Here is a 27,668-nt window from a genome sequence, read left to right as displayed (position 1 = left end):
CGAGGGTCGGCCGTCTGGTGGGTGGCTCTGGGGCTCTAAGGGCTTTCCGTTGCTCCGGTCTGCTACGGCCATATTTTGGGAAAAATGGCAAATATTTAAAAAAGAAAGTTGTAACATTTCGAGAAACAAATGGAGTTTTTGGTGGATGAATGGATGAATGGATGAATGGATGAATGTTTCTCTGTTATCCTGCTGTTTGTTTCACCTTTGTTGAATGACTCTGCCTCCCAGAATGCACCTGTTAAACCGCCAGACAGGAACGTCTTCAGCGACGGCTCGACACGAGTTGGTGAGTAAACCAAACGCTCCGCCGAGTCGCTACACCTGAACAGGTGGGAGAACGTGTGTGTGTGTGTGTGTGTGTGTGTGTGTGTGTGTGTGTGTGTGTGTGTGTGTGTGTGTGTGTGTGTGTGTACTAAGAGAGTGGGCACTAAGAGAGTGGACACTAAGCGACGCACAGGTCTGCTTCAGAGCTTCGTGTGTTTGAGTCTGACCTGAGACAGGAAACGTCGCGTAATGAAAGGTTGACCAGTAAACGTGTGGCTGAGGGGGCGCCCCAGGATGATCATGTTTAATAAACATGTTTTATTTCGATTGTCATTCATAATTCTATTATTAATGGGATACACTTTTGACGCCCTAGGATATCGCCTAGGTTGCCTATAGCAATTGCCGGCCCTGCTTGTGGGGTCCCAACAGCTTTGTGGGGACCAAAATGCTGGACCCCACAAGTTTAAAGGACTGTTTGAGGGTTAAGACTTGGTTTTAGGATTAGGGATAGAATTAGGTTATGGTTAGGGTGAGGGTGAGGATAAGGGTTAAGGTTAGGCATTTAGTTGTGATGGTTAAGGTTAGGGTAAGGGTTAAGGTTAGGCATTTAGTTGTGATGGTTAAGGTGAGGGTAAGGGTTAAGGTTAGGCATTTAGTTGTGATGGTTAAGGTTAGGGTAAGGGTTAAGGTTAGGCATTTAGTTGTGATGGTTAAGGTTAGGGTAAGGGGCTAGGGAATGCATTATGTCAATGATGGGTCCCCACAAAGATAGTGCCACAAACCTGTGTGTTTGTCTCTTGTTTGAATCCTGTGCTTCTATTGGACAGATTTTGTGTTGGTGTGGGAGGAGCCTATAAACTTGCAGAAGGAGGAGAGCACAGTTGTTAACCCCGCCCATAGGAAGAAGCGGGAGGCGTTTCTGAATAAACTGCGACTCTCCAGACTGCTGCTGGAGCAGGTGAACAAAACAAACACACATCTGAACAAACATGACTGCTGAACTTCTTCAGATACACGTTCCATCAAAGTCCATACAACCATCAATCGTAGTCGCTTTGTAACGGAAGAAATGTGTGTGTGTGTGTGTGTGTGTGTGTGTGTGTGTGTGTGTGTGTGTGTGTGTGTGTGTGTGTGTGTGTGTGTGTGTCAATGTCTGTCTGCAGAAAGACGTCCTGCAGACAAAGACAAAGGTCACTTTCGTGCTGCTCAGCGCTCCGTGGAGCGTCCTGTGTTTCTACGCCGAGGAGATCAGTCTCAGAGTCCCTCTGCAGGTGGGACAACGCAGTGGGACAGATACACAGGGCCTAATTTACTAACACTAGCGCAGTTTGCGCTGCGTCTGTTTATGCGAGTTCGGTAATAGCGCACGCTATGCTTTCACATTTTGCGTAGTATTTTATCAACCCTGACACCCATCAGCCAATCAGCGTCTTTCTCCGCCCACCATACCGTAAATTGCGCTGTAGCAAAGCGGTACTTGTGCTATGATACAGCTGAGTGCAGACTGCGATATTCCCACTGCTGATGCTATGCCAATATTTGTTATGTAGCGAGGAGTTTAACAACTGCTGGAATGGGATGTGAACGCTGAGTGGGAGATTCATTTCCTTTTTGATTTCTTCCAGTAACTCTAATATTGCACGGCTGCTTGATCTGTAACGCTAAATGATGTTGTGTTCACTGACGACGAAGTGTGATTCTTATGTTAAAAATATTTTCAGCCTCGCCTATGTCTTCGTCTTGCTCAAATGACTGTTGCCATTTCACCAGCGGCATAAAGGTCTACGAGGAAACTCGACTGCAGCTGGTTTAGACCTGCTTTTAAGAGGCGGAGAATTTCCCCCGCAGAATAGAGACGCGCTCTTACTGACAGTCTTTTTAAATACCACGGAATATATATATATATATATATAATATAAAATTAGGTGCACTTTGCGCTTATCCTCCCACCTTTTTGGGTGGAACTCCCACTTTCCCCACAACCCTCCCACAAACGCATATTGAAAGCGCAACTTGTCTCTTCTCGCTCATGTGGAGGACAATCTGAGATTTTACCCAAGTGCCCCCTGTTTGTAAATAGCCCGCATCAGTTACGTCCGTTTTTGCGACCAATTAGCGCCTGGAAACAGGCGCAAACGGCTTGATAAATCTAGCCCACAGTGGGACAGATTTTTCTGGCTTTTTGCCTTTAATTGATAGGACATTTGTAACCCTACAGGACAAATGTTCAGCATCAGTCAGCGTCTACTAAAAGTTTTGTTGTTGCTGCAGTACAGTACAGTGCTGCAGGTTGAAATCGAGCCCGCGGCTGCTGTTGGAAGGACTGAGCCTACATGGGGCATGCTCTCTTTTTCAACGCTTGTTTTGATTCTTTTGAAAACTAATGTTCCCTTTGACCCTTTTTCACAAGGCTTTTTTCAGTGCTTTTGATGCTTGTTTTCAATCTTCTGACGCTTTTATTTTGTGTCCCGCTGCAGGTGGTCAATTCTCCGATCATTAACTGGTCCGAGCACTTCCTGTCCCGGCTGTCCCTCCACAACCCTTTTTCTCAGGACGTCCCAAACCCCCCGCCGCAGTGCTTCACCTGCCAGTTCAGGACCAACAAGCTGCAGAGGTGAAATATCACACAACCCTATTTTCAAATGTTTTTGTGTGAAAACATTAGACAAAAACGTTGGAAAACAGCCCTGAAATCACCAATCACACCAGACTCCATGTAAATAATCAGGACTTTTAGCGTGTATAGCGCCAGCATATCTCCACCAGACTCCATGTAAATAATCAGGACTTTTAGCGTGTATAGAGCCAGCATATCTCCACCAGACTCCATGTAAATAATCAGGACTTTTAGCGTGTATAGAGCCAGCATATCTCCACCAGACTCCATGTAAATAATCAGGACTTTTAACGTGTATAGAGCCACCATATCTCCACCAGACTCCATGTAAATAATCAGGACTTTTAGCGTGTATAGAGCCAGCATATCTCCACCAGACTCCATGTAAATAATCAGGACTTTTAGCGTGTATAGAGCCAGCATATCTCCACCAGACTCCATGTAAATAATCAGGACTTTTAGCGTGTATAGAACCAGCATATCTCCACCAGACTCCATGTAAATAATCAGGACTTTTAGCGTGTATAGAGGCAGCATATCTCAACATGCAAATTTCAGAGATCTTTGTTCCCATCAGACACTTTTAATTTAAATATTATTTAAATAATAAGAAAAATAATAATTTCTGTCTGCAGGTTTAAGGGAAGCGAGAACAGAGAGACGTTCTTCAAGACGACTCAGAGACACAAAGTGGTGAGTAGGACTCAACATCTTGCACACACACTCACACACATATTGGCAGCAATTTCCGATTCAAATAAAAACCTGCATTTTCCTGGGATAGGACAGCCCCCAGACCCACCTCCGAGGCATCTGCCTGGACCACAAACTCCTTAATAAAGTCGGGGCCATGAGGACCTAGTTTTGAGCATAATGCTCTCTTCAGATTGTTTAAGGCCTCTGCCGCCGCAGGGGCCCATTTCACCATCCGGCAGTGTTTCTTTGTGGTTAGTTCTGTGAGAGGAGCAGCTACCATAGCAAAGTCAGGGATGAACCGTCTGTAGTAATTGGCAAGGCCTAAAAAGGATCTCACCTGCCCCATGGCCCCAGGTTTCGCCTCATGAGGTTTGACAAGGCCCCGGCCAATGGTGTACCCCAGGTTGTTTGTTTCACTGTATGCCAGCTTGCATTTCTTGGGGTTTGCCGTCAAGCCTGCTTGTCGGAGGGAATCCAGGACCTTCTGGATCCGAGGTAAGTGTCTTTCTCAGTCTGGACTCTGGATCACCACATCATGTAAATAAGCAGATGCATATTCTTCATGAGATTTTAATACCTGATCCATTAAACGTTGGAACGTGGCAGGTGCTCCACATAACCCAAACGGCTAGAGTGGTTATTGAATCGGGCATTGCCCAGACTCTCAATGAGCTCTTCAACCCGAGGCATGGGGTAGTCATCAAACTCGGACACGGCATTTACCTTTCTAAAGTCGTTACAGAAATGTATCGTATTGTCAGGTTTGTCTGCCAGGACTATAGGTCTTGACCAAGCACTTTTCGACTCTTCAATTAACTTCAACTCCAGCATTTTCTTTACCTCCTCCTCAATCAGCTTCTTACATGCCTCCGGAACCCGATATGGTCTTTGGTTCACCACGTGTCCAGGTTGTGTGCGTATTTCATGTTCCACTAGGTGAGCAGCCTGGGAGGGACGAAAAAACATCCTGATTGCCGTCCAGCTCCCGGGCTTGCTGTAGTTGATGAGGGGAAAGGTCAGGACAGGGAGAACAGACAGTGAACAGTGCCTCTCTATCATGCCATTTCTTTTAACATGGTATATTTGCTAAAATTTCAGTTTTCCCGGTTGTCGCACTCTGTAATTGACTTCCCCCACTCTTTCAATGACCTCAAATGGTCCCTGCCACGTAGCCAAGAATTTGCATTCTACTGTGGGTACCAGCACTAAAACTCTCCAGTCTCCTGGTTTGAACTCCATAGGTTGGGCTGTTCTGTTATAGGCTGCACTTTGATCTCGTTGTGCATTCGCCATGTGCTCTTCCACAATGGGAAGTATGGTTTAATTCATTCCCGCATCGCCCCCACATGTTCAATCATGGTTCGATGGGGACAGGGTTGCTCCTCCCAGGTCTCTTTGGCAATGTCTAGCAGTCCCCTTGGTTTGTAGGAATACAGTAAGTCAAAGGGTGAGAAACCGGTGGAGGACTGTGGGACTTCTCTTACTACAAACAGGAGGTAGGGGAGAAGCTGGTCCCAATTTCTTCCATCTTTCCCAATGGCCCTTCTCAGCATGGCTTTGAGGGTTTGATTGAACCTCTCCACTAATCCATCAATCTGTGGATGGTACACTGAGGTTCGGATCTGTTTCACTTGAAGCAGAGCACACAACTGCTGAGTAACTCTGGACATAAAAGGACTCCATTGGTCAGTAAGAATTGCTTTTGGCAGCCCTACTCAAAAGGTGTTTCTATTATGGGCAAGGGAATGAGCGGATTTCTGTACATTGGTTTTGGAGCTGTGACCTGGCACTCTGGGCAACTGCAACAATAATTCTCTACCTCCTTGTGAAAACTTACGTTTTCGGGGTTCCCGGTTTCGTGTCTTTTGGGCTTCCCTCCACAGCTTGGAGAAGACTGGACAGTCTCGACCGATCAGGACAGGAACTGGGAGTGTCTTAATTACTCCCATATCAACACCTTCGTAGTCTTTAACCTCACCAGGGCAGTTGGGTACTCCCGGGCGTCTCCATGGACACAAACGACAGGAATCGGTTCACCGTGAGCAAGGTGTGAGGCCTCCAACACAGCCTCCTGGACCAGGGTCCGAGCACTTCCAGAATCAAGCAAGGCATTTACATCACACCGGTTGACTGTTACCGGGCAAGTTGGTCTGTCGTCCATAACCAGGGTTTCCACAATGGCGGCTGAGTTGTTCTTCTCAGGTTCTAGCCACCTCTTGGTTACTCACATCTATTCATGCTGTTGGGCACGGGCCGTGGTCCCCTCATTGGAAACTCCAATTATGGAAATGCTGTGCCAAACTAAACTTGAAGCTCCAGTTCCTTGAGTTGATTCGCCTTTACTTGCTGTTACAGCAAGGCTGCATTAGTTTCTTGCTGTGCCCTCTGGGTCTCCACCAGCATCTGTAGTAGTTGCTCCATGTGTGCTTGGGAGTCCCTTGTGTGAAGTCCTGAAAAAATTTCCACCAAGTCTTCAATATCTTCAGTTGTACTCATCCGTCTCTACGCACCTACTGCCTATATTCTCCACCATATGTGATGTTGTGAGAGGTTTTTCTTTTCAGCAGGCGGGGTGTAGGGCAGAGACCAGCCAAAACGTGGTTGCAAGCAAACAGAGGTTTTATTTTAGAGCAGTCTTTTTCAAAAAATAGTCAAACAAAAAACAGTAACTCCAACTCAAAAACTTACTTACAAAACCATGTTTTCACAAAGTCCTGGTAACTTAGGTTCTTTCCCCAAGAACTCCCCTCTTTGCCTCTGCTCTTATTTGTCTTCTCTCATGAGAGCGCCTCGTACTTAGGCTGTAATCAAGGGGCCAAATGAGAACCTGCTGTAATCAAGGGACTGAGGCAATTGCACCTCCCCGTGCGGTGCATTCTGGGACCTGTAGTTTGGGTGGCGGCCATTTTGTCATAGGGTAGCCACTCCTGTAGGGGAACTTAGCATCACCCTACCACACGTCCCCTTGTGATGCCACAACACACACAAAAACACACATACACACACACGCACACACACGCATGCACAGACACACACAAACACACACGCACACAGACAGACAGACACACACACACACACACACACACACACACACATACACACAAAAAACACAACACACACACAGACACATACAAGAGCATTTTTGCATGCACGCACGCACAGAGACAGACACATGCGCACAGACACACACACACACACGCACACACACACACAGAGCATTTTTGCACGCACGCACAGTCAGTAAGTGTGTGTGTGACCCCATCAGGCTCAGTAAGTGTGTGTGTTGATAGATTGTGTTTGAGGAGGAGGCATCGACACTCACAGCATCCATCTGCTGACTGAAACATCCTGGTTACTGATTCCCTGAGCCAATCAGAACACGGCACTGAAGTTTGTTGAGAGTGATTTCTGCAGCTCACACTTCACTGACATCGAGTCATCGGATCATCACGAATATTTACTTATTCAATCACATTAAAGGCAAGAAGAACATGAAGCCATCACCTCGCCACGCCCACACCATTGGACCAAAAGCACAAAAGCGTTTTGGGTTTTACCTTTAGCAAGGTCTATAGATTATACTGACTGATTTAAATCTGTAGGAGGAGTTAATGTTCAGTGCTGCAAATGGTCCAAAAGGCCAGAAAATGAAATTAAGTTAATTATAGCTGACCTCTTGTTGGGCTTCCAGAGGCTATTTGGTTGTCTGGACATGATAAACACACAGACACACACACACACACACACACACACACACACACACACACACACACACACACACACACACACACATATAGTTACACTAACACACACAGAAAAACACACACACACACACATGCACACACGCACACACGCACACACACACACACACACACACACACACACACACACACACACACACACACATAGTAACACTAATACACACACACATACACACACAGACACACACAGACACACACACAGAGTATGTTTCATCATGTATATTGTGTGTCCCGTCCTGCAGCTGTACGAGATCCTGGCCCGGACTCCCTATGGTTCGGTGAAGAAGGGCGAGGTAGGAATCGACCGGCTGCTGAGTGAGAAGGTCTTCTCTGCTGCCTACCCGCTGCATGAGGTAACCCTAACCCTGGTTATATGGGACATAAACATTAACCCTAACCCAGGTTGTATGGGACATAAACATTAACCTTAACCCAGGTTATACCCTAACCCAAACTTCACTTTCCCGAGCCACATTAACCAGCTCTGACTGAGGGATCCTGAGGCGTTCCCAGGCCATGTTGGAGATATAATCCCTCCACCTAGTCCTGGGTCTTCCCCGAGACCTCCTCCCAGCTGGACCTCCCTCCACCTGGTCCTGGGTCTTCCCCGAGGCCTCCTCCCAGCTGGACCTCCCTCCACCTAGTCCTGGGTCTTCCCTGAGACCTCCTCCCAGCTGGACCTCCCTCCACCTAGTCCTGGGTCTTCCCCGAGGCCTCCTCCAAGCTGGACCTCCCTCCACCTAGTCCTGGGTCTTCCCCGAGACCTCCTCCCAGCTGTACATCCCTCCACCTAGTCCTGGGTCTTCCCCAAGACCTCCTCCCAGCTGGACCTCCCTCCACCTAGTCCTGGGTCTTCCCCGAGGCCTCCTCCTTGCTGGACGTGCCTGGAACACCTCCCTAGGGAGGCGCCCAGGGTGGCATCCTCACCAGATGCCCGAACCACCTCAACTGGCTCCTTTTGGCCCTTCACCTGAGACCACTTTGGGAGACCCTACCAGGAGCACACAGCTCCAGACAACACACCCCTCAGGTTCATAGGGACACACAAACCTCTCCACCACGATAAGGTGATGGTTCCCGGAGGGGATTATAAACATTAAAGGAAAACGCCGACTTATCAAATGTCTGTAGCGGAGCACTTCCAGGACTCAAAATGTTAGCTTGAGGTGCTCTTTGGAAGGGATAATCATAATGTAGAAAAGAATAAGGAAACTCCATACAAGCCTTCGTCAGGGGCTTTTTAGTGTTTCTAAAAGAGAGTGCCTTGGAGTTTCCTTATTGTTTTCTACGAAAACGCAGACTTATTGGGACTTTAGCTTATTCACCATAGCCCCCAGAGTTAGATAAGTCCATACATACCCTTCTCATTTCCAACTAGCCTAGCTTAGCACAGACCCTGAAGGTAACCGGCTCTATCTAGCCTACTGCTCCCAATAAGTGACAGAATAATGCCAACAATTTCCTATTTACATGTTGTGATTTGTATAGTCACAGCGTGTACAAATAACAAGGTCACATGAGACACAGCCATCTTCTAACCGTATACATACTGGGAACTATACTAATTATACTATCTCAGAAAGGCGAAGCACTGCTACTTCTGCTACTTGGGCGGAGTGATATGCTTGCAGCACCTGATAAGCCCAATGCGTATCAATGCTTCACCTTGTGTTTGTGTCTGTCTATCTGTCTGTCTGTTCCTTCTCTCCCGGTGTTTCTTTCAGGGCGGTTTCCAGCCGCCAACCCCCCCGGTGTTCCCCCAGTCCTTCGGTCTGAGACAGATCCTGTACTCGTACTGGGCCACGTGGTCGTCATGGAGACGCTACCAGCCTCTGGATCACATCCGGGAATACTTCGGGGAGAAAATAGCGCTGTACTTTGCCTGGCTCGGTGAATATTAACAAAACGTTCTCCAGTTTACTTTAACTGAAATTCTGATACCACAGCGGAGAAATACTCACGTTTTACAAGTTACAACTCCTGGTGAGAGAGAGACAAACGTCACAAAGAGCAGCAAACACTTCAAAAAAAAGCAACAAAAACTTTGAAGAAAAAAAGACAAACACTTCGAAAGAAGCAACAGAAATATATAGAAAAGTAACTAAAACTGACAAACGTAAAAACAAAGCAACAATACGTCAAAAGAGAAGAAAGAAAACGCACACACAGGCATGCACACATACACACACACACACACACACACACACACACACACACACACACACACACACACACACAGGCACGGACGCCCAAACACACGCACACACACACACACACACACACACTTGTTTTATGCTACAAACACATTCGATTAGCATGAAAACATGTCCCAGAGAGCGATCAAATGGGTATACATCTGTTATTAACCCCTAAGTTCGTTTTGCGCCGGAATTGTCCTTTAATAAAATTGAGATACGTCATGCAAGGGATTGGTACCATAGGGTTTAACCAAAATCTAAATGTAGCTGCATTGGTTTGCATTAAGCTAGCCGTAAACCCAACTTTAGCTGCTAGTGTTGGCAAACACTAGCTAGTCTGAGAACAGTCTGTTAACATGAATATTTGCAAGCCTCCAAGTTTGGTAGCAACTCTATGCATGATTCCATGGTAAACCAGAGTTATTGCATTAGTTATGCATTAGTTATTAGTTCTAGATTCTTGTCATTTCTTGTACATGCTACCTTATATTGACCAGTTTTCAGCTCAGCAGCCTCGGTTTTGCATATTCTAAGCTAGCCGTAAACCCCCTTTTGGCTGCTACATTCCCAGTGTTAGCTAACGCTAGCTAGTCTGTTAACATGAATATTTGCAAGCCTCCAAGCACAGACAAATCCACACACTTTAAATCCTACCTGTTGCCTTTCACCATCCACTTATTTAACTGCTGTCACATCCCTTCACAGGCCATCTATACAGTGTGTTATTAGTATTCTAACTCAAATAATCTGAGTACTTCAGTTCCATTGTTTGTCTGTCTGCAGGTTTCTACACCGGCTGGCTGCTACCGGCGTCTCTGGTAGGTCTGGTGGTCTTCCTGTTTGGATTCTGGCTCATGGCCACCGATGTTCCCGCGTACGTATTCACTCTGTCACGCTCTGCCTCTCAATGTATGAATTTACTCTGTCACTCTGTCACTCTCTGCCTTTGACTGTGTGTGTGTGTGTGTGTAGGAAGGAGTTATGTGACAGCGGGGACAGCTTCATCATGTGTCCTCTCTGTAAAGTCTGCACTCAGTGGAACTACTCCAGCATCTGCCTGACCTTCAAGGTACCTGTCTGTCTGTCTGTCTGTCCAACAGGGTCTCTGTTTAATGCTTTTGTAGATGTTTTTTTTTTTGCATTTGTTTGAATTTTTTAGTGCTTTTTAAAACGCTTTTTGGCTTCTTGTTGACCTGTCCGTTTGTCCACCTGTGTGTCTGTGCAGGCTGGTATCCTGTTTGATAACGGAGGAACAGTGTTTCTCAGTGTCTTCATGTCTCTGTGGGCCGTCACCTTTCTGGAGTACTGGAAGAGAACTTGTACGGCTCTATCTCACCGCTGGGACTGCTCCGAGTTCGAGGACATCGAGGTGCATGTCTCACTTAAACTAAACACTAAATTACTCAAAAGAAGAATAAAAAGCATAGTCCTTCAGTGCCTTGTCCTCTGAACACCACACCATGGCGCCAACACACAAGCTGCAAGAAGAAAGCTACACTGCTTTGTTTTTAAAATCAGAAAGAAGGTTATAGCCCCAGTAGTTACCCTCTAAGACAGAGTGTATGGTAGTTTAGGGTAGTCACCCTCTAAGACAGAGTGTAGGGTAGTTACTCTAAGACAGAGTGTAGGGTAGTTACTCTAAGACAGAGTGTAGGGTAGTTACTCTAAGACAGAGTTTAGGGTAGTCACCCTCTAAGACAGAGTGTAGGGTAGTTACTCTAAGACAGAGTGTAGGGTAGTTACTCTAAGACATAGTGTAGGGTAGTTACCCTCTAAGACAGAGTGTAGGGTAGTTACTCTAAGACAGAGTGTAGGGTAGTTACCCTCTAAGACAGAGTGTAGGGTAGTTACTCTAAGACAGAGTGTAGGGTAGTCACCCTCTAAGACAGAGTGTAGGGTAGTCACCCTCTAAGACAGAGTGTAGGGTAGTTACTCTAAGACAGAGTGTAGGGTAGTTACTCTAAGACAGAGTGTAGGGTAGTCACCCTCTAAGACAGAGTGTAGGGTAGTCACCCTCTAAGACAGAGTGTAGGGTAGTTACTCTAAGACAGAGTGTAGGGTAGTCACCCTCTAAGACAGAGTGTAGGGTAGTCACCCTCTAAGACAGAGTGTAGGGTAGTCACCCTCTAAGACAGAGTGTAGGGTAGTCACCCTCTAAGACAGAGTGTAGGGTAGTCACCCTCTAAGACAGAGTGTAGGGTAGTTACTCTAAGACAGAGTGTAGGGTAGTCACCCTCTAAGACAGAGTGTAGGGTAGTCACCCTCTAAGACAGAGTGTAGACAGAGTGTGCAATTGGCCGTGATGGTTGGTGCATACATACACAAACATATTAAACATTAACAAGAATAAACAATAAATACAGAAACAGAGACACATATACAAAATATCTGTTTACGTAGTTTAAGCACTGTGTGGGCAGATGTAAACTGAGTTTGTGTGTGTGTGTGTGTGTGTGTGTGTGTGTGTGTCTGTGTGTCTCATGGATGTATTAAGAGAACTGGATACAGTGTTCAGGTGAAGCCCTGTACGTTCCAATGAGAGTGCTCAAAAGCGCATTAATCCAACATGGAGCTCGGCTCTTCCGCATTCCTGGCCCATGACGTCACGATGGACATGCGCACTAGCAACAATTTGCTTGTGTTGTCGTAGCAACCGGTAGCAACATGCGCGTTCATGAGCTTCTCTCTCGCGTCTTTACATTGGTAAACGTAGCGAACTCATAAACTTGCCGTTTCATTGTCTAAAATATTCACTAACGTTTAACATTGTGTTTTCGTTTTTCCCAATCGTTTACATGCTTAGCTAAATCAACAATGGATGTATTTAGACAACCAAGGAGATGTAATTATGATGTTGTGCTACTAGCTAGCTAGCTAGTAGGTTACCCTGCAGTGTTGTGAACAGAGCGTCTGTTGATGTTGTACCGTCTGTCTCATATTTCGATATGAAAGGAAATTAAATGTTTTTATTATTATCACCAGGAGGTGAAAATGAGTGCCACCATACATAATGTTTAACCTTATTACAGACAACAGGACATACACATCAACAGTTAACGACAATGTTCATTATAATACTTCACTTTGCCATGTATTAATTAGTAATGCTTATCAAAATAAACGATGGATGTCTTGAGAAAACCAAGGCGATGTAATCACTATGTCTGTAACGTTATCTATGTACAGTGTTACCGTTCTCCCATGCTAGCTACCGCTGATGTTAGCTACTAGCTGATAGCCCTGGCAGTTTTGGGAAAGGCTAATGACGTTACATCCACGTAACAGGCTTTACAGCATACATACATACATCCATACATCCCTCAGGTGTATTATAAGATAATACCATGGATGTATTAATAGAACACATGGTGAATTACAGCCATTAGCTGCTGGAGCTACAGCCATTAGATTATTACAGCTAGCTACAGTCAAATGAGCATGCGCAGTCCAGGCGACGCGGGCGGGCACAGTCCCGATGGTGTGCTCGCTCCATTATGCGCGTTCATCATTTCAAATTTAATAATTCTGTATTCGCTTCTAGTGAATGTTAAAAATTTTAAAAACGTAACGTTTTAAACAAGGACCCTTTCAGTGTTCAAGCTGGTAGGTTTATATACCCCGAAACAAATGATCCGCTAGAATTATAGACATTCACTTTTGCCATGCAATGTCTATGTGAAAAGTCTTTCTGGGCCATGGGGTGCAGTACCACCGTTATCCGCTAAGCCCATGGTGGCTTTTAGACATGGAGCTCTTCATGGAGGCTTGGTGTGTCTTTGTGGGCTGATGTAATCTGATTTTGTTTCCCAGTGATGTACTTCAGGCTGCGTCTGACATTCACACGGCAGATCATTTTTTGTTCCCGTTGTTTGGGAGTTTCTGATGGTTGTCATACTTCTGTCCTCCACAGGAGCGACCGCGTCCAGAGTTCACCGCTATGGCGCCGATGAACATGAGGAACCCTGTTACCGGAGCAGAGGAACCCTACTTTCCTGAAAACAAACGGCTCAAAAGAACTCTGACCGGCTACATGGTCATCATTGTTTTGGTGAGACTCACGATCTTTAAAGTCTGTGTGTGTGTGTGTGTGTGTGTGTGTGTGTGTGTGTGTGTGTGTGTGTGTGTGTGTGTGTGTGTGTGTGTTTAAAGCCCAAAGATTCGCGAAATTTGCAACGTCTTGCAACGCGTCGGTCTGCAGCGTCTTGAAACCTGCCAGTTCACACGATTTCTATTGGCTGTTGAAACAGGAGACGGTCTAAAAACCAGATGGGGGGCTCTGGGTGTCTTTCCGTAGAATAATTTTGGCGTCAAACTATTCATTTCCTGCGCTCTGGTGAATTATCTTAGTTGAACTTCCTGTGTGCAGATTGCTGTGGTGCTGATGTTCCTCATCGCCATCATTTTGTATCGCACGATCCTGAGAATTGTCATCTCCAAGTCTAACGGCTTTTTATCGTTCTCTGTGAGTACAACACAACACACCTACACCAATGAATAAGGTTTAATAGAAAGATCAGATACCCCAGGCAGCTTCCCTGAGGGACTCCACAACATTTTGACTTCACACTTCTGTTATGCTGTGTACTACTTTCAAGCTTTTTTTCACTGACTCTTTCTTTGACTCTTTTGAGTTTCTTTGAGTTTCTTTTATGCCTTTAATGGTTTTATGAAATGTTCACGCATCTGTGTGTGTTTGTGTGTTTGTGTCTGTGTGCCTGCGTATGTTTGTGTGTGTGTGTTTGTGTCTGTCTGTCTGTCTGTGTGAGTGTGTGTGTGTGTTTGTGTGCATGTGTGCATGTGTGTCTCTGTGTGTGTGTGTGTCTGTGTGTCTGTGTGTGTTTAGGCCGCGAGGATAGCGAGTCTTTCAGGATCTGTTTTGAACCTCTTCATCATCCTCATGTTGTCCAAAGTTTACACGTCTCTGGCCAACGTCCTCACGCACTGGGGTGAGTCACACTTTAGACTGAACGTCATGCTCTCTCCTTTTTTAGTGGTGATAAATTATCCAAATAGTTCAATGCGTGTGTGTGTGTGTGTGTGTGTGTGTGTGTGTGTGTGTGTGTGTGTGTGTGTGTGTTTGTGCATGTGTGTCTGTCTATGTGCGTGTGTGTGTGTGTGTCTGTCTCTGTGTGTGTTTGTGTGTGTGTTTTCTCTCAGAGATGCATCGGACTCAGACTAAATATGAAGACATGTTCATCCTCAAAGTTTTCATCTTAAAGTTCGTCAACTTATTCTCAGCTCCAGTTTACATCGCCTTCTTCAAAGGCAGGTGAGGACAGCTTCAACCAATCACAGCGAGCCTCGCAGGTTCAGCCAATCATCAATCAAAAATGATATATATATATTTATTGATGCTGCACTTTCATATTTCATTATTTAAAGCTAATGTTCTTGTAATGTCTCTTTGGATAAAAGCCTCAGCTAAATGATATAATGTAATGTAATGTAAAGATGTCCAGTATATAATTCAATTTAAAATCCTGGTCCTTACTTTTAGAGCCCTGCATGTTCAAGTTCCTCCCTACATCTATGACTTGATTCAGCTTCATACTCCCATCTGTAGTCTGAGGTCATTAGGTCAGAGGCTATTAGTGGTTCCCAGCACTCATTTTAAAACGAGAGGGGATCAATCATTTCCAGGTGTCATGTATTGGATTAGAGAGGTCACATGTCTAATAAACAGGAAGTAACGGGAGAGTAACGTACGGGAATAGGCGGACGGCATGTGGCTGTAATGGGAGTGTTCAGACAATAAAACCTGTAAACGAAGAAGCTCCATGTGGTGATTAAATTTGGAATACACTATCTAATTCAGTATTAAGATAGGAACACAACACCAGGCAGTGGCTCCTAGGCTCGGGAATGACTTGCCTCCCTTTCTACGTTCTGTCAAATCTTTTAAAGGCATACTATGCGACTTTTCCCTCTTCGGTCCCCCTACAGGTTGTCTCTTTGGAACTACAGCTTGCGAGCTGCAGTTCCAATAAAAAAAGTTGCATTGTATGCCTTTAAAAAGCAATTTAAAAAAAGACTCTATGTAATGTAATGTAATGTATCACAGCGAGGCTGGCAGGTTCATCTGCAGAGCCCTGCCTTGTCGGGCTGAAAAAGGAAGCTGCTGTGGAGTCAGATTCACAGTTTTTACTTTCAAAATAAAACCAATCAAATGAGAACATGAAGGCAGGATGCTGGGTTGTTGGATTGGAGAAGTAAAACACAGCAGCTAGATGAAAGATGGAGACACAGTGCCTCCCGCAGGCTGAAGATAAAAACACAATGCCTCTTTGCATTGTCTGCTCTGCAGCCAAACATTATTCAATCCCACAAAACTTTATTTAAAGCTTTAGTGGAGATCTCAAATTTCCAAATATCTTAAATTTACCTGAATTTTTCCATAGTGTAAAATTAAGCAACATTCAGATGAATAATTAAATATATTGACTCTGTCTGTCTGTCTGTCTGTCTGTCTGTCTGTCTAGTTTCGTTGGTTACCCTGGAAAATACAACACTCTGTTTGGACTCCGTAACGAAGACGTGAGTCTGTCTGTTTTATAGTTTTTGTTTTAGTTGCTTTGGTACATTTCTCAGATCAGAACTGAAATTCTCAAAACTACCTGTTCAATCTTTTCTTCTTCTCATTTCTTTAAACAAGTTGCTTTGGTACACCCATGCAAATGATTATGTACATTTCTCTGCTGTATACATATCTACTGCCACATTATCAATTGCTTCTGTCATGTTGATCAAAATGTATTATAATGGGTCTCTGTTGAATAGTTTCACCCCCCCACAACATTTAGGGATTAGTTCATAGCATAAGTCTGTACATGCAAAAAGGTTGAACAAGTTGCCATAATATGTCAAGCGTATTTCTATACATTTCCATTAGACTTTTTTTCTACTTTCCACGCTGCAGAGAAAATATTCGTTGTGATGTGGATGAGAATTTGAGGCCCAACAGACAGGAACGTCAGGAGGTGTAGGAATCTATCTATCTATCGATCTACCTACCAACCTACCAATCTATCTATCTATCTATCTATCTATCGACCTACCTACCAACCTACCTACCGACCTATCTATCTATCTATCTATCTATCTATCTATCTATCTATCTTTCTACCTACCTACCTACCAGTCTATCTATCTATCTATCTATCGATCTACCTACCAACCTACCAACCTATCTATCGATCTACCTACCAACCTACCAACCTATCTATCAATCTATCTATCTATCGATCTATCGATCTATCTATCTATCTATCGATCTATCTATCTATCTATCTACCTATCGACCTACCTACCTACCTACCTACCTATCTATCTATCTATCTATCTATCTATCTATCTATCTATCTATCTATCTATCTATCTATCTATCTATCTATCTTTCTTTCTTTCGACCTACCTACCTACCAGTCTATCTATCTATCTATCTATCTATCTATCTATCTATCTATCTATCTATCTATCTATCTATCTATCTATCGATCTACCTACCAACCTACCAACCTATCTATCGATCTATCTATCTATCGATCTACCTACAAACCTACCAACCTATCTATCGATCTATCTATCTATCGATCTACCTACCAACCTATCTATCGATCTATCTATCGATCTACCTACCAGTCTATCTATCTATCTATCGATCTATCAATCTACCTACCAGTCTATCTATCTATCGATCTACCTACCAACCTACCAACCTACCTACCTATCTATCTATCTATCTTTCTACCTACCTACCTACCAGTCTATCTATCTATCTATTGATCTATCGATCTATCTATCTATCTTTCTACCTACCTACCTACCTACCAGTCTATCTATCTATCCATCTATCTATCTATCAATCTACCTACTAACCTACCAACCTATCTAACGATCTATCTATCTATCGATCTACCTACCAGTCTATCTATTTATCGATCTACCTACCAACCTACCTACCTATCTATCTATCTTTCTACCTACCTACCTACCAGTCTATCTATCTATCGATCTATCGATCTATCGATCTACCTACCTACCTACCGATCGATCGATCTACCTACCTACCTACCTACCTACCTTCTATCTATCTATCTATCTATCTATCTATCTATCTATCTATCTATCTATCTATCTATCTATCTATCTAGATTGTAAAATGTGAATGAATGAATACTTAACTTTGAAAATACAAAGAAAATAGAAAACCAAAATAGCCTAAGAAAAGAACTGAAAATAGCCTAGACTACAAGACAAAGTCTATTTCACTGTAAAGAAGAAATAATATTTTGACCATTTGTATTTAATCACGTTACGCGCGTACCCACCGGTGAACAGCTGTAGGCACACACACATCAAATCAAATCAAGCTTTATTTGTCATTGCATAAATACAGTTTATTACATTTACATTAGACTTTTTTTCTAAATCTTTCCTGAATTGGTAAATTGCTCCCAGGTGAATCTTGACTTCACATTATTATGTGTTATGGAGACTTATTACGGCACGTCTCTTCAGTGTGTGTTCTGATGCATTCTTTTGACCAACTCGGTGAGACTGCCTTTTCTGCCGACGTTCAGCTGTCTGGTTGGTGTGTCTGCAGCTTTAGGAGTAGGTCTGTTCAGTTCGGCGACAGTTTTTTCCCGACTGCAATCAGACTGTTGAACAGCACCACACTGAACTGAGACAATGTGGAATATACAGTAGTTGTGCATATGATATATGTATATGTATGGGTATGGGCGGGATATGAGATTACACGTGTATTTCTACATCTCTCATATTTTTTAAATGCTAGCTATCTTATTTTTATTGTATTTTGACATTATTTATAATTGCATTCTTTTAGCTGCTGATGGGTTCTGTTTTTATGGTGGTCCAATGCAACGTAATTTCATTCTACGCTGCACTTCCTGAAGTGTTTTTTGGAATGACAATAAAAATAATCTTGAATCTTGAACATGACTAAGCATATCCGTACACAATGACACAAGAACCTTTCATTCTGATGGCACTGACATGTTCATTGACACAGATATTCACTTTGGAGAGATGAACTAAGGATTTTGAGCAAGAGACTGGCTTTTGCTGATAATCCATGGTGTTTTGCTATTTGTGCGAATTGTTTTGAGAAATGTTACTTAGTGTTTTGCAAATGTCAAGGATGATTCGAGAAATGTACCAAAGCGACTGAGAAAAACTGTAATGAAGATGATCATTTTCATAACTGATGTCACAGGATCTAATGCTTACACTTTTCAAAACTGTTTATGGTGTTTTTTTTAATGTTTTTTTGAACCTTTACTTCTTGCAGTGTGGAGCCGGTGGTTGTCTGATTGAACTGGCTCAGGAGCTGCTGGTCATCATGGTCGGAAAACAGCTGATCAACAACATCTATGAGTTCATTTGGCCGTAAATACACACGCATGCACGCACGCACCTCCCCAAACCCTTTGAGTGTCTATGATAAAGCGCTATACAAATGTAATGAATTATTATTATTAGAGACACATACACAGACAAAAACACGCACACACACAGAGACACACACACGCACACAGAGACACACAAACACAGAGAGACACACACACACACACACACACACACACACACATCGATAAAGACTGACTGAAAACAAAGTCCTGTTCAATAAAACTCTTGCTCGACTCTTTTCAAACTGAAAGTGCTTGGCAGGAAGCTGAAGTCGTGGAAGAAGAGGAAGATGCGTCTGAAGGAGGAGGAAGAGAGGGAGGAAGAGGAGAAAGAGAGGGAGGAAGAGGAGAAAGTTTCTCCCTGGGAGGAAGACTACCAGCTGCTGCTCTGCGAGGGACTCTTCAGTGAATACATGGAGATGGGTGAGCAAATAAATATGCCCAAAATATTGAAAAAAGCGCCATCTGTGGATATCTATGTGTTGTTAACATGTTGTTTACGTGTGAGAAATCACATGTACTGTATTTGAACTGTTTGGCTTTCCGTATTAGTCTGGTCCTGTTGGATGAAATCTACGTTCAGACAACATGTACGTGCACTCATGGAAGTTTCTGAATTTCAATTTTCAATTGCAATTTAATTTGTAGGAGAATTAAAACATAAATGAAACCATTTGATGCATTGAGTTAGCATCACGCTAATTTACATCTGTAGTCCTCAATTGTGACACACTATGAGTGTTTGAAGGTTTTTTTGCAACCTGGACCCAATTTATCCATGTTTTTGTGTTTACAAGTGACTGAACAACAATCCCTGATATTAGTCCAGTATTAAGGGAGAAACAAGCTGCAATGTAACGTTAAACCTTCTGACAACATTATAAAAGGATCCCTACAGAGATAGACCTTTTAGTTAAAAAGTAAGATCCTTTTAGTATAACATGAAAAAGCCCCGAAATCACCATCACCAAACTCCACCAGACTCTTACATGGAGTCTGGTGGAGATATGCTGGCTCTATACACGCTAAAAGTCCTGATTATTTACATGGAGTCTGGTGGAGATATGATGGCTCTATACACGCTAAAAGTCCTGATTATTTACATGGAGTCTGGTGGAGATATGATGGCTCTATACACGCTAAAAGTCCTGATTATTTAGATGGAGTCTGGTGGAGATATGATGGCTCTATACACGCTAAAAGTCCTGATTATTTAGATGGAGTCTGGTGGAGATATGCTGGCTCTATACAGGCTAAAAGTCCTGATTATTTACATGGAGTCTGGTGGAGATATGCTGGCTCTATACACGCTAAAAGTCCTGATTATTTACATGGAGTCTGGTGGAGATATGCTGGCTCTATACACGCTAAAAGTCCTGATTATTTACATGGAGTCTGGTTGGTCTTCCTCGCTAGTGATCCAGTTTGGTTTCCTCTTTTCTCGCCAGTGATGCAGTTTGGTTTCATCACTATCTTCGTGGCGGCGTGTCCTCTCGCTCCGCTCTTCGCTCTGATTAATAACTTGGTGGAGATCCGTCTGGACGCTCAGAAGTTTGTGACGGAGTATCGCCGCCCGGTGGCTGAGCGAGCGCAGGATATCGGCATCTGGTTTCCCATCATGCAGCTGATCACGCACCTGGCCGTGCTCGCCAATGTAAGTCAAGTCAAGTCAAGCAGAACTTTATTTGTCCCAAGAGGGGCAATTGGTTTTGCTGCAGACTCTGTCAATGCTATTTTGACCCTTGTGTGTGTGTGTGTGTGTGTGTGTGTGTGTGTGTGTGTGTGTGTGTGTGTGTGTGTGTGTGTGTGTGTGTGTGTGCGCATGTCCGTGTGTGTGTGTTTCAAGGCATTCCTCATAGCGTTCACGTCGTCCTTCCTGCCTCGCCTGTACTACGGCTACACAAGAGACAGCACGCTCAGCGGCTTCATCAACTTCACCCTGGCAACATCACCGCGCAACTACAGCGGGCAAAACCCACCCTGCAGGTAACACACACACAGACACACACACACACACACATACACACACACATAGACAGACACATACACACACAGACACACACCACTGACCAGAATATAATATTGCAGATTGCTTCAGCAGCAATCGGCACACTATTATCCCGCATACTAATTATTCCACCACACTTTTGTCCTGCTACTAGTCATGGAGCGTTGCCAACATGTGCACACAAAATACATTAAAACGTGTGTAATGAACGGGAATGGTGTTCTATGTGTATTTTAAGAGATTTGTCGCGCGGTTTTCACGAAATCGGTTAAAAATGGCGCAAAATTTTCCCATAGACTTTAATGGGAAATCTTCAGTAAATCGCTTATCATAGCTCAAGACAACTCCCCTTTGGGGGCCATACTGTATTGCCATACTTTAATGTAGAAAAATAATTAAAAGTTTAAACCAAAGACAAGACTTTGGCCTTTATTGGGCTAAATGGGCATTCTGATATCAAACACGGTTTTTACCAAATCACAGGTTATGTATCGTCCAGTTTTCAGACCGGTTCAGATTTTCCAATGTGTGTGTATGGGGACGGAATGTTGAGAGCTAGAGGGGAGGTCAGAATGGGGAGCTGCATTATGATTCTCTGAAATATTTCCAAACAAATTGCTCTCTCCCCTACAGTTTTCACTCTTCAGACATCATGGTTGGTCAAAATATAGGAAATGTTGTGCCGGTCGCAGACATGTAACTGTGGAATCAACCGGACTTAAACTTTTGGCTCTGTTCACACCAACTGCTGATAAAAACAATGAAAAATAATATCTGGAAGGATGCAGGCGGTTGTCACTACCTGATGTGAGTCGAGCATGCTCAGATTTAAATGGTTTACAGCATAACGTGTAATACTGAAATTTGTGAAATCCATAAAATAATAAACTTTTCTCTTTACATACAATAACAGAAGATGGAAATCATTTCAAAAATGTTTTAGCTATCTATGATTGTTTGATTGCTAACGTTAGCTCAAAAAGACGTTAGCATCTTGTAGTGATGCATGTGCGACTCAAATCTGACCTCGACTCACATCAGGCAGTGACACGGTTCCCTGTTTGTTACCTGCTCTGTGTCGCATATATTTGACACCACAAACATAAAAACCACATCAATGCGTTCAACAGACTTTTATCTCTCTTTTATTTTTGCCGTTTGGACCCACGGTTTTTGAATTACAGAATAAACTTAAGAGGTAGAATTATCATTAAATGGACGTTTGAAAAGGTAAAGGTAGCTCAGATCAGCTGTTACTAATGATATTAACTTAATACCTGTGGTGACAACATGTACTGCCAAAAGGAGGAGAAGAAAAGGAGAGGACAAGAAGAGGAGAGAAAGAAAAGAGGAGAGAAGATGAAGAAAGGAGAAGAGGTGTTATTTGTCAGCTAACATGATGTAATGATGAACTAACTGACCAACTGACTGACTCCTAACTGACTTCAGGCCTCAACACCTACAGGTGTTTTCACAGAGATGAGACTGTAGCGCACCTTAGATAGTCCTGCTTCTAGCTCAAAAACTGTAACTCCTATCGCTTAATGTTTAATACTGTGAGAGATATGACACCCTGCTGATCATCCTGTGCGAGAATGGTGTGTTGTGTAAGAAATGTGAGGACAGTAGCTGTCTGAAAAGGGCCTGTTGCTTTAAAAAGCCTCAAATCAGGTTGAATATTTCATAAAGTATTAATGTGATTTGAAAGTTTAATACTGCCCTAACATTTTAAAATTTGAATAGAGTTTCTCAAAAATTCTGAAAAACCAAACACAAACTCCTCCTCCTATCATGGAGACTCTTTACTGTAGGCCGTGTTGTCCTCTCTTTACAAACAGCAGATTTACTGTTAGTCGGTGTTATTCAGATGTGCACCAAGTAGCAGGCGCACTGTCAAAATTTCTTGCGGAATTTTCTAGTTGTTTCTGTTGTTTCAGGTATCGGGGGTTCATGGATCAGGATGGAAAATACCTTCCCGATTTCTTTTACCTTCTCGCCCTACGACTCGCTTTTGTCATCGTGTTCGAGGTCGGTGTCTCTCACACATCTAACACATGCTAACATGCTAACACATGCTAACATGCTAATACATGCTAAGAGCTGACGGAACGATGCAATGTGTTCTTCTTGCCTCTCTTCCTCAGCATGTGGTCTTCTCTGTTGGTCGTCTGATTCGACCTGATGGTCCCTGACGTCCCCGAGGACGTTGAGTTGAAGATAAAGAGGGAACACTACATGGCCAGAGCTCTAAAAAACTTCAGTTGGAGCTCTACAAGACTTCAGTTATAGCTCTAAAAGATTTCAGATCTACCACTATGGCCACACCAAGTCCCATTGGCGTGGCCATAGTGGGATTCGTAATTTTGCTTCCTGTGTGCAGTACCGTGAAGAATTCGTTACATCGCAAGACCTGATGTTACGCAATACTTTCTGACGCTGATGCCCAAAGTTGCAAGGGTGGTTTTTCCACTCACAGGCGATAGGAGGAAGCGAGACAACCACCATTCAACCTGAAAAAAGTCATATAACCATTCCAATGACTCTGAAGCTGTTCAGTTCAGGTCAATTAAGCTAAAAAAAAACTGCATAGTTCCCCTTTAAGTCACCAAACATCTTCTGATTTTAAAAAAGAAAAACACTTTTCTTTGCATTGTGGTTTGTACTTGAGGGTAGCCTACTTTATGTCATTATAAATCTTAAAGGCTAATATTTTGGGATGAATCGTAAAGGCTAATATTTTGGGATATTGATTGGCTCTTGAGATAGGGTAAACATAGACCTATGGTAATTGTCAAAATAGTTTTTCCCACTTCTCTTCCTGGCATAATGTTGCCTATTCTTTTTTTTTTAAGTTAAAATAAAATGAAATGAAAAATACACTGTTGTGGACATTGTTTACTTCATTAATGTGTTTACTGTGTTAATGGACTCAGGAAGGGAGTCGGATTCGGTATTCGGTTTTGGATTCGGCAGAATCTTAACCAGTGGATTCGGTATTCGGCTGAACCCCAAAATGTAAACAGTTAGCTAACTATTTAAACAGCTATTTAAATCGTTAGCTAACGATTTAAACAGTTAGCTAACTATTTAAACCGTTAACTAACTATTTAAACAGCTAACTAACTATTTATCCTGAGGATTCACTGCTCCACATGTTTTAAAATGAAAACAAACAATTATTAGGCTATTTTAAACACTTAGTATTCTATGCAAAAAAAGGTATGTATAAAGGCCTTAGGCGCCCCTACATGCAACTGTAGGCCCTGTGTATTATGCAAATGTTTTTGGGGCATTTTAGCCTTCAATAGAAAGGACAGCTGTAGACAGGAAAGGGGGGGGAGAGAGAGAGAGAGAGGGAAGACATGCAGCAAACGGCCGCAGGTTGGACTTGAACCCTGAGCCCTGCAGTGCCCTGCTACGTCCTGCTACACCCTGCAGTGTCCTGCTATGCCCTAGAACTGTTCGAGTCGTGATTCACTCGGATCTTTAACCTGAGTCTTTAAATTGACTCACGAATCACGAGTCTCTAGCATCATTAACCCGGTTCAGTTGAGTCCTACTACAATTCAATCTAACATGATAACAGTGGCACACACAAACCTCTTGCAACATTAGCTTCTACTATTCCTAGCCATCTTATTTGCAAAAAGCTTTATAACTTACAATTTCGTAGTTAACAGCAACTCCAACTCACTAAAGAGTGAGCAGAGAGACAGTCCCGACCCGCAGACTCAGAGGCAGAAGCTCGCAGACCGTGGGATTCACTCGAGAACTCACGAGCCCTCGATGACTCGTGAGTTGTTGGTGATTCATGAGTTGTTGATGACTCGTGAGTTCTCGCGGGAGTCAGTAAATCCCGCAAATCAACTGAATCAGCTGGATCAGCTGGCTACTTTGTCATGAGTGGATCTGATTCAGATGAGCGAGCAGCAAGCGAGTGCAGCTTCTCCTCGAGCTCAGGTTAAAGCAAATCAACAACAAAAGCCATTCTTTCACTTTTGAAATGTTCTGCACATAGCCTAGCTAGGCCTACTGTAGGTTTGGTGTATAAATGTAGTATATTAAAATGCAATTAGGTCGAGCAGACAGTCCGAAACATTGTAAGCTCGCCTCGCCGACAACTCGTTTTTTTTTTTTTTTTTTACTTCACAAAACTTTATTATTCAAATACAGATGCATATACACATTGAAAACATTAAATGCATACAGTGCATACATGAAAAAGGGGCGCATGGAATTTACATTAAAGAGATTTTAAGTCATTGTAAATGTTCAGAGTCCAGATGGCTTTCTTATTTGTCAGTCCTATTAAAGTTAAAAAATATAATTCCATGTCATTTTTAAATGAATATTCGGTTTTCTTTCAGATCATTTATATTTATGGATATTTTTTTTTAAATAAAATTAAAAGATTCTAAATGAAAACATGGCATTTTATCCAAATCAAAAGCTCGCCTTGGACGTAGCATACAATACTAACTCAAGTGATTCAAGTGACTCGCACAACCCGGATCGCTTTAGTGAGTGAGTCAGAATAACCTGAATCCTAAAAAGGAATCGAGTTTGCCAGGCCTACTATGCCCTGCTACTATGAACTACTCAGCCCAGTCTCACGCCAGGTCGTTATATAGTCACGTTATTGTAATCTATTAAGTCGTGGACAGGTTACGTAAATCCCTTTTTTTCGCATTACAAAATTGAAAGCAATGCATTTTAATGGGAATCATATTTCGTGATCCCAGAACGAAAGCGAGCAGCGAGTAGTTGATAAGGCGAAAGTCCGCGTAGGGAGGTTGGTCGGGGTGGTGGATGGGTCAGAAAACACAGGACTTTCACCGTGGGCCTTTGCCAACTCGCTTGTCTGGTCAGCTGGTTAAAGCACTATCTCAGAACCTACAGGAACGGAAGAATAACATTCCATGTGAGTTTGCTAGAAAGCCTAGAGGCTAACTGTTAGCAATAGAGGGTAGGGAAATTATCGCACAGACGTTGTGGGATTGCATCGGTCTTCGTTGCAAAAATCACGTTAATCTGTTAAGTGATAGTACCAATGAACCAGTCCCGGTAAGAGGCCGGGCGGAGCTGCACCGGAGGCCCCGGCAGGGCGACGTGTTGGCCGATCTTTAGCTGCAGGTTGCCCACATGGCTGCATCATGTGTCCGCCGCAGCACATTCATCCACCTAGTTACCAAAACCCAATCAGAGTCAGAAAATGGTTTATCAATTGCCATAATAAATTATATATGTGGCCATTACGAAATTGAAAGCAATGCATTTTAATGGGAATCATATTTCGTGATCCCAGAACGAAAGCGAGCAGCGAGTAGTTGATAAGGCGAAAGTCCGCGTAGGGAGGTTGGTCGGGGTGGTGGATGGGAAGAAAACACAGGACTTTCACCCCGGAGACCGGGGATCGCGCCCCGCGTGTGGCAGTTCCTTTGTCCCGCGTGTTGCAGTTCCTTTGTCGGTGTGTCCCGTGTGTGACGGTTCCTTTCCCAGTTCTTTTTTTTTCCTAACCCCAACCGTCTTGTTTTTGTGGTGTTTCATTTCGCCGTTGTTGTGTGCCCCTGCGCGGGTCGCGAGTGGCGGCCCGTCCCGTTGTTTTAGCCGGCGTGTGGCGCCTCGTTTCCCCGATCGCGAGTGGCGGCCCGTCCCGTTGTTTTGGCCGGCGTGTGGCGCCTCGTTTCCCCGTTGTCGCATCCCCCAGAGCAGCAGGTTCGAAAAGCGTGACCTGTACACGTTCAAAAGTCGTTGCATATACACGAAAAAAACGGGATTTACGTAACCTGTCCACGACTTAATAGATTACAATAACGTGACTATATAACGACCTGGCGTGAGACCGGGTTGGAACTACTACAACTACTATTTCTAGACACTGATCCATTATCTTTATTGTGACTATTATTGCCACTGTTCATCACACCTCCAACCAGCACCGTCAGACACCGCCTACCAAGAGCCTGGGTGACAAAATCAGCAACAAAAACTTCAAAAAAAAGTGAAGGAAGCAAGAGGTCCAAAGAAGGCGACAAAAACATCACCATTTTGGTAGATAAAAACATTTATAAAGAGATAGAATGGTCCGGTACAACAGCCTTGGAACTGAAAAACATTTTGCAAAAATTCTCACGATCTCACAATCTCCCTGCAGTCCTCCAAAGTGACCCTAGGGGGACACGTACCCCCTGCAGTCCTCCAAAGTACCCCTACTACTGTAGTAGGGGGTCCCTGCTCAATCTCTCTGTCAGTTAATGGGTCCTTGGCTTAAAAACCATTGAAGACTCCTGGTTTAGTGGAATTGAAATTGTTCTTGTTGTTTAATTTGATCTGTATGTACTTTTACTTTTTAAAGTAGTTTTTAAAATCAGTAATACAATCTTACTTAAGTGTGTTTTGTTTGAAGTTTTGTACTTTGCTAAAAAGCATTGCTTTAACAAAGTATCTGTCAACAAACTTGATTAAAAAAGTATAAGTATCTCCCTGCACTGTTAAAAAGTTACTTTTTACTTTTACTTGAGTAGATGTTTTACTTGTACTTAATTAAAAGTTCATCAAAGTAATAGTACTTTTAGTAAGTGGTGTAAATTGTAATGTAACTAAGTACATTTACTCCAGAACTGTACCTCAGTACAAATGTTGAGGTACTTGTACTTTACTTGAGTCTTTTCTTTTCATGCCACTTTC

General features: G+C 43.3%; 1 protein-coding gene across 1 annotated transcript; it reads left to right on the top strand.

The window, feature by feature from the left end:
* Nucleotides 1-165: 165 nt before the first annotated feature.
* Nucleotides 166-23,547, top strand: LOC114553047 (anoctamin-7-like). Its single transcript, XM_028574143.1, is given in 22 exon segments — nucleotides 166-289; nucleotides 1,098-1,228; nucleotides 1,434-1,541; nucleotides 2,748-2,884; nucleotides 3,523-3,580; nucleotides 7,587-7,697; nucleotides 9,069-9,234; nucleotides 10,326-10,416; nucleotides 10,515-10,611; nucleotides 10,768-10,911; nucleotides 13,453-13,590; nucleotides 13,909-14,004; nucleotides 14,386-14,488; nucleotides 14,700-14,811; nucleotides 16,022-16,076; nucleotides 18,856-18,953; nucleotides 19,236-19,396; nucleotides 20,422-20,627; nucleotides 20,820-20,959; nucleotides 22,919-23,009; nucleotides 23,126-23,155; nucleotides 23,157-23,547. Coding segments are annotated over 22 exon segments (2,511 nt in total). The 3' UTR covers nucleotides 23,271-23,547.
* Nucleotides 23,548-27,668: the final 4,121 nt, after the last annotated feature.

This window comes from Perca flavescens, chromosome 3 (assembly GCF_004354835.1).
Source record: "Perca flavescens isolate YP-PL-M2 chromosome 3, PFLA_1.0, whole genome shotgun sequence".
NCBI classification, from domain to species: Eukaryota; Metazoa; Chordata; class Actinopteri; order Perciformes; family Percidae; genus Perca; species Perca flavescens.
The sequence above is the reverse complement of the archived record's forward strand: the minus strand, read 5'-3'. Positions and strand labels throughout refer to the sequence as shown.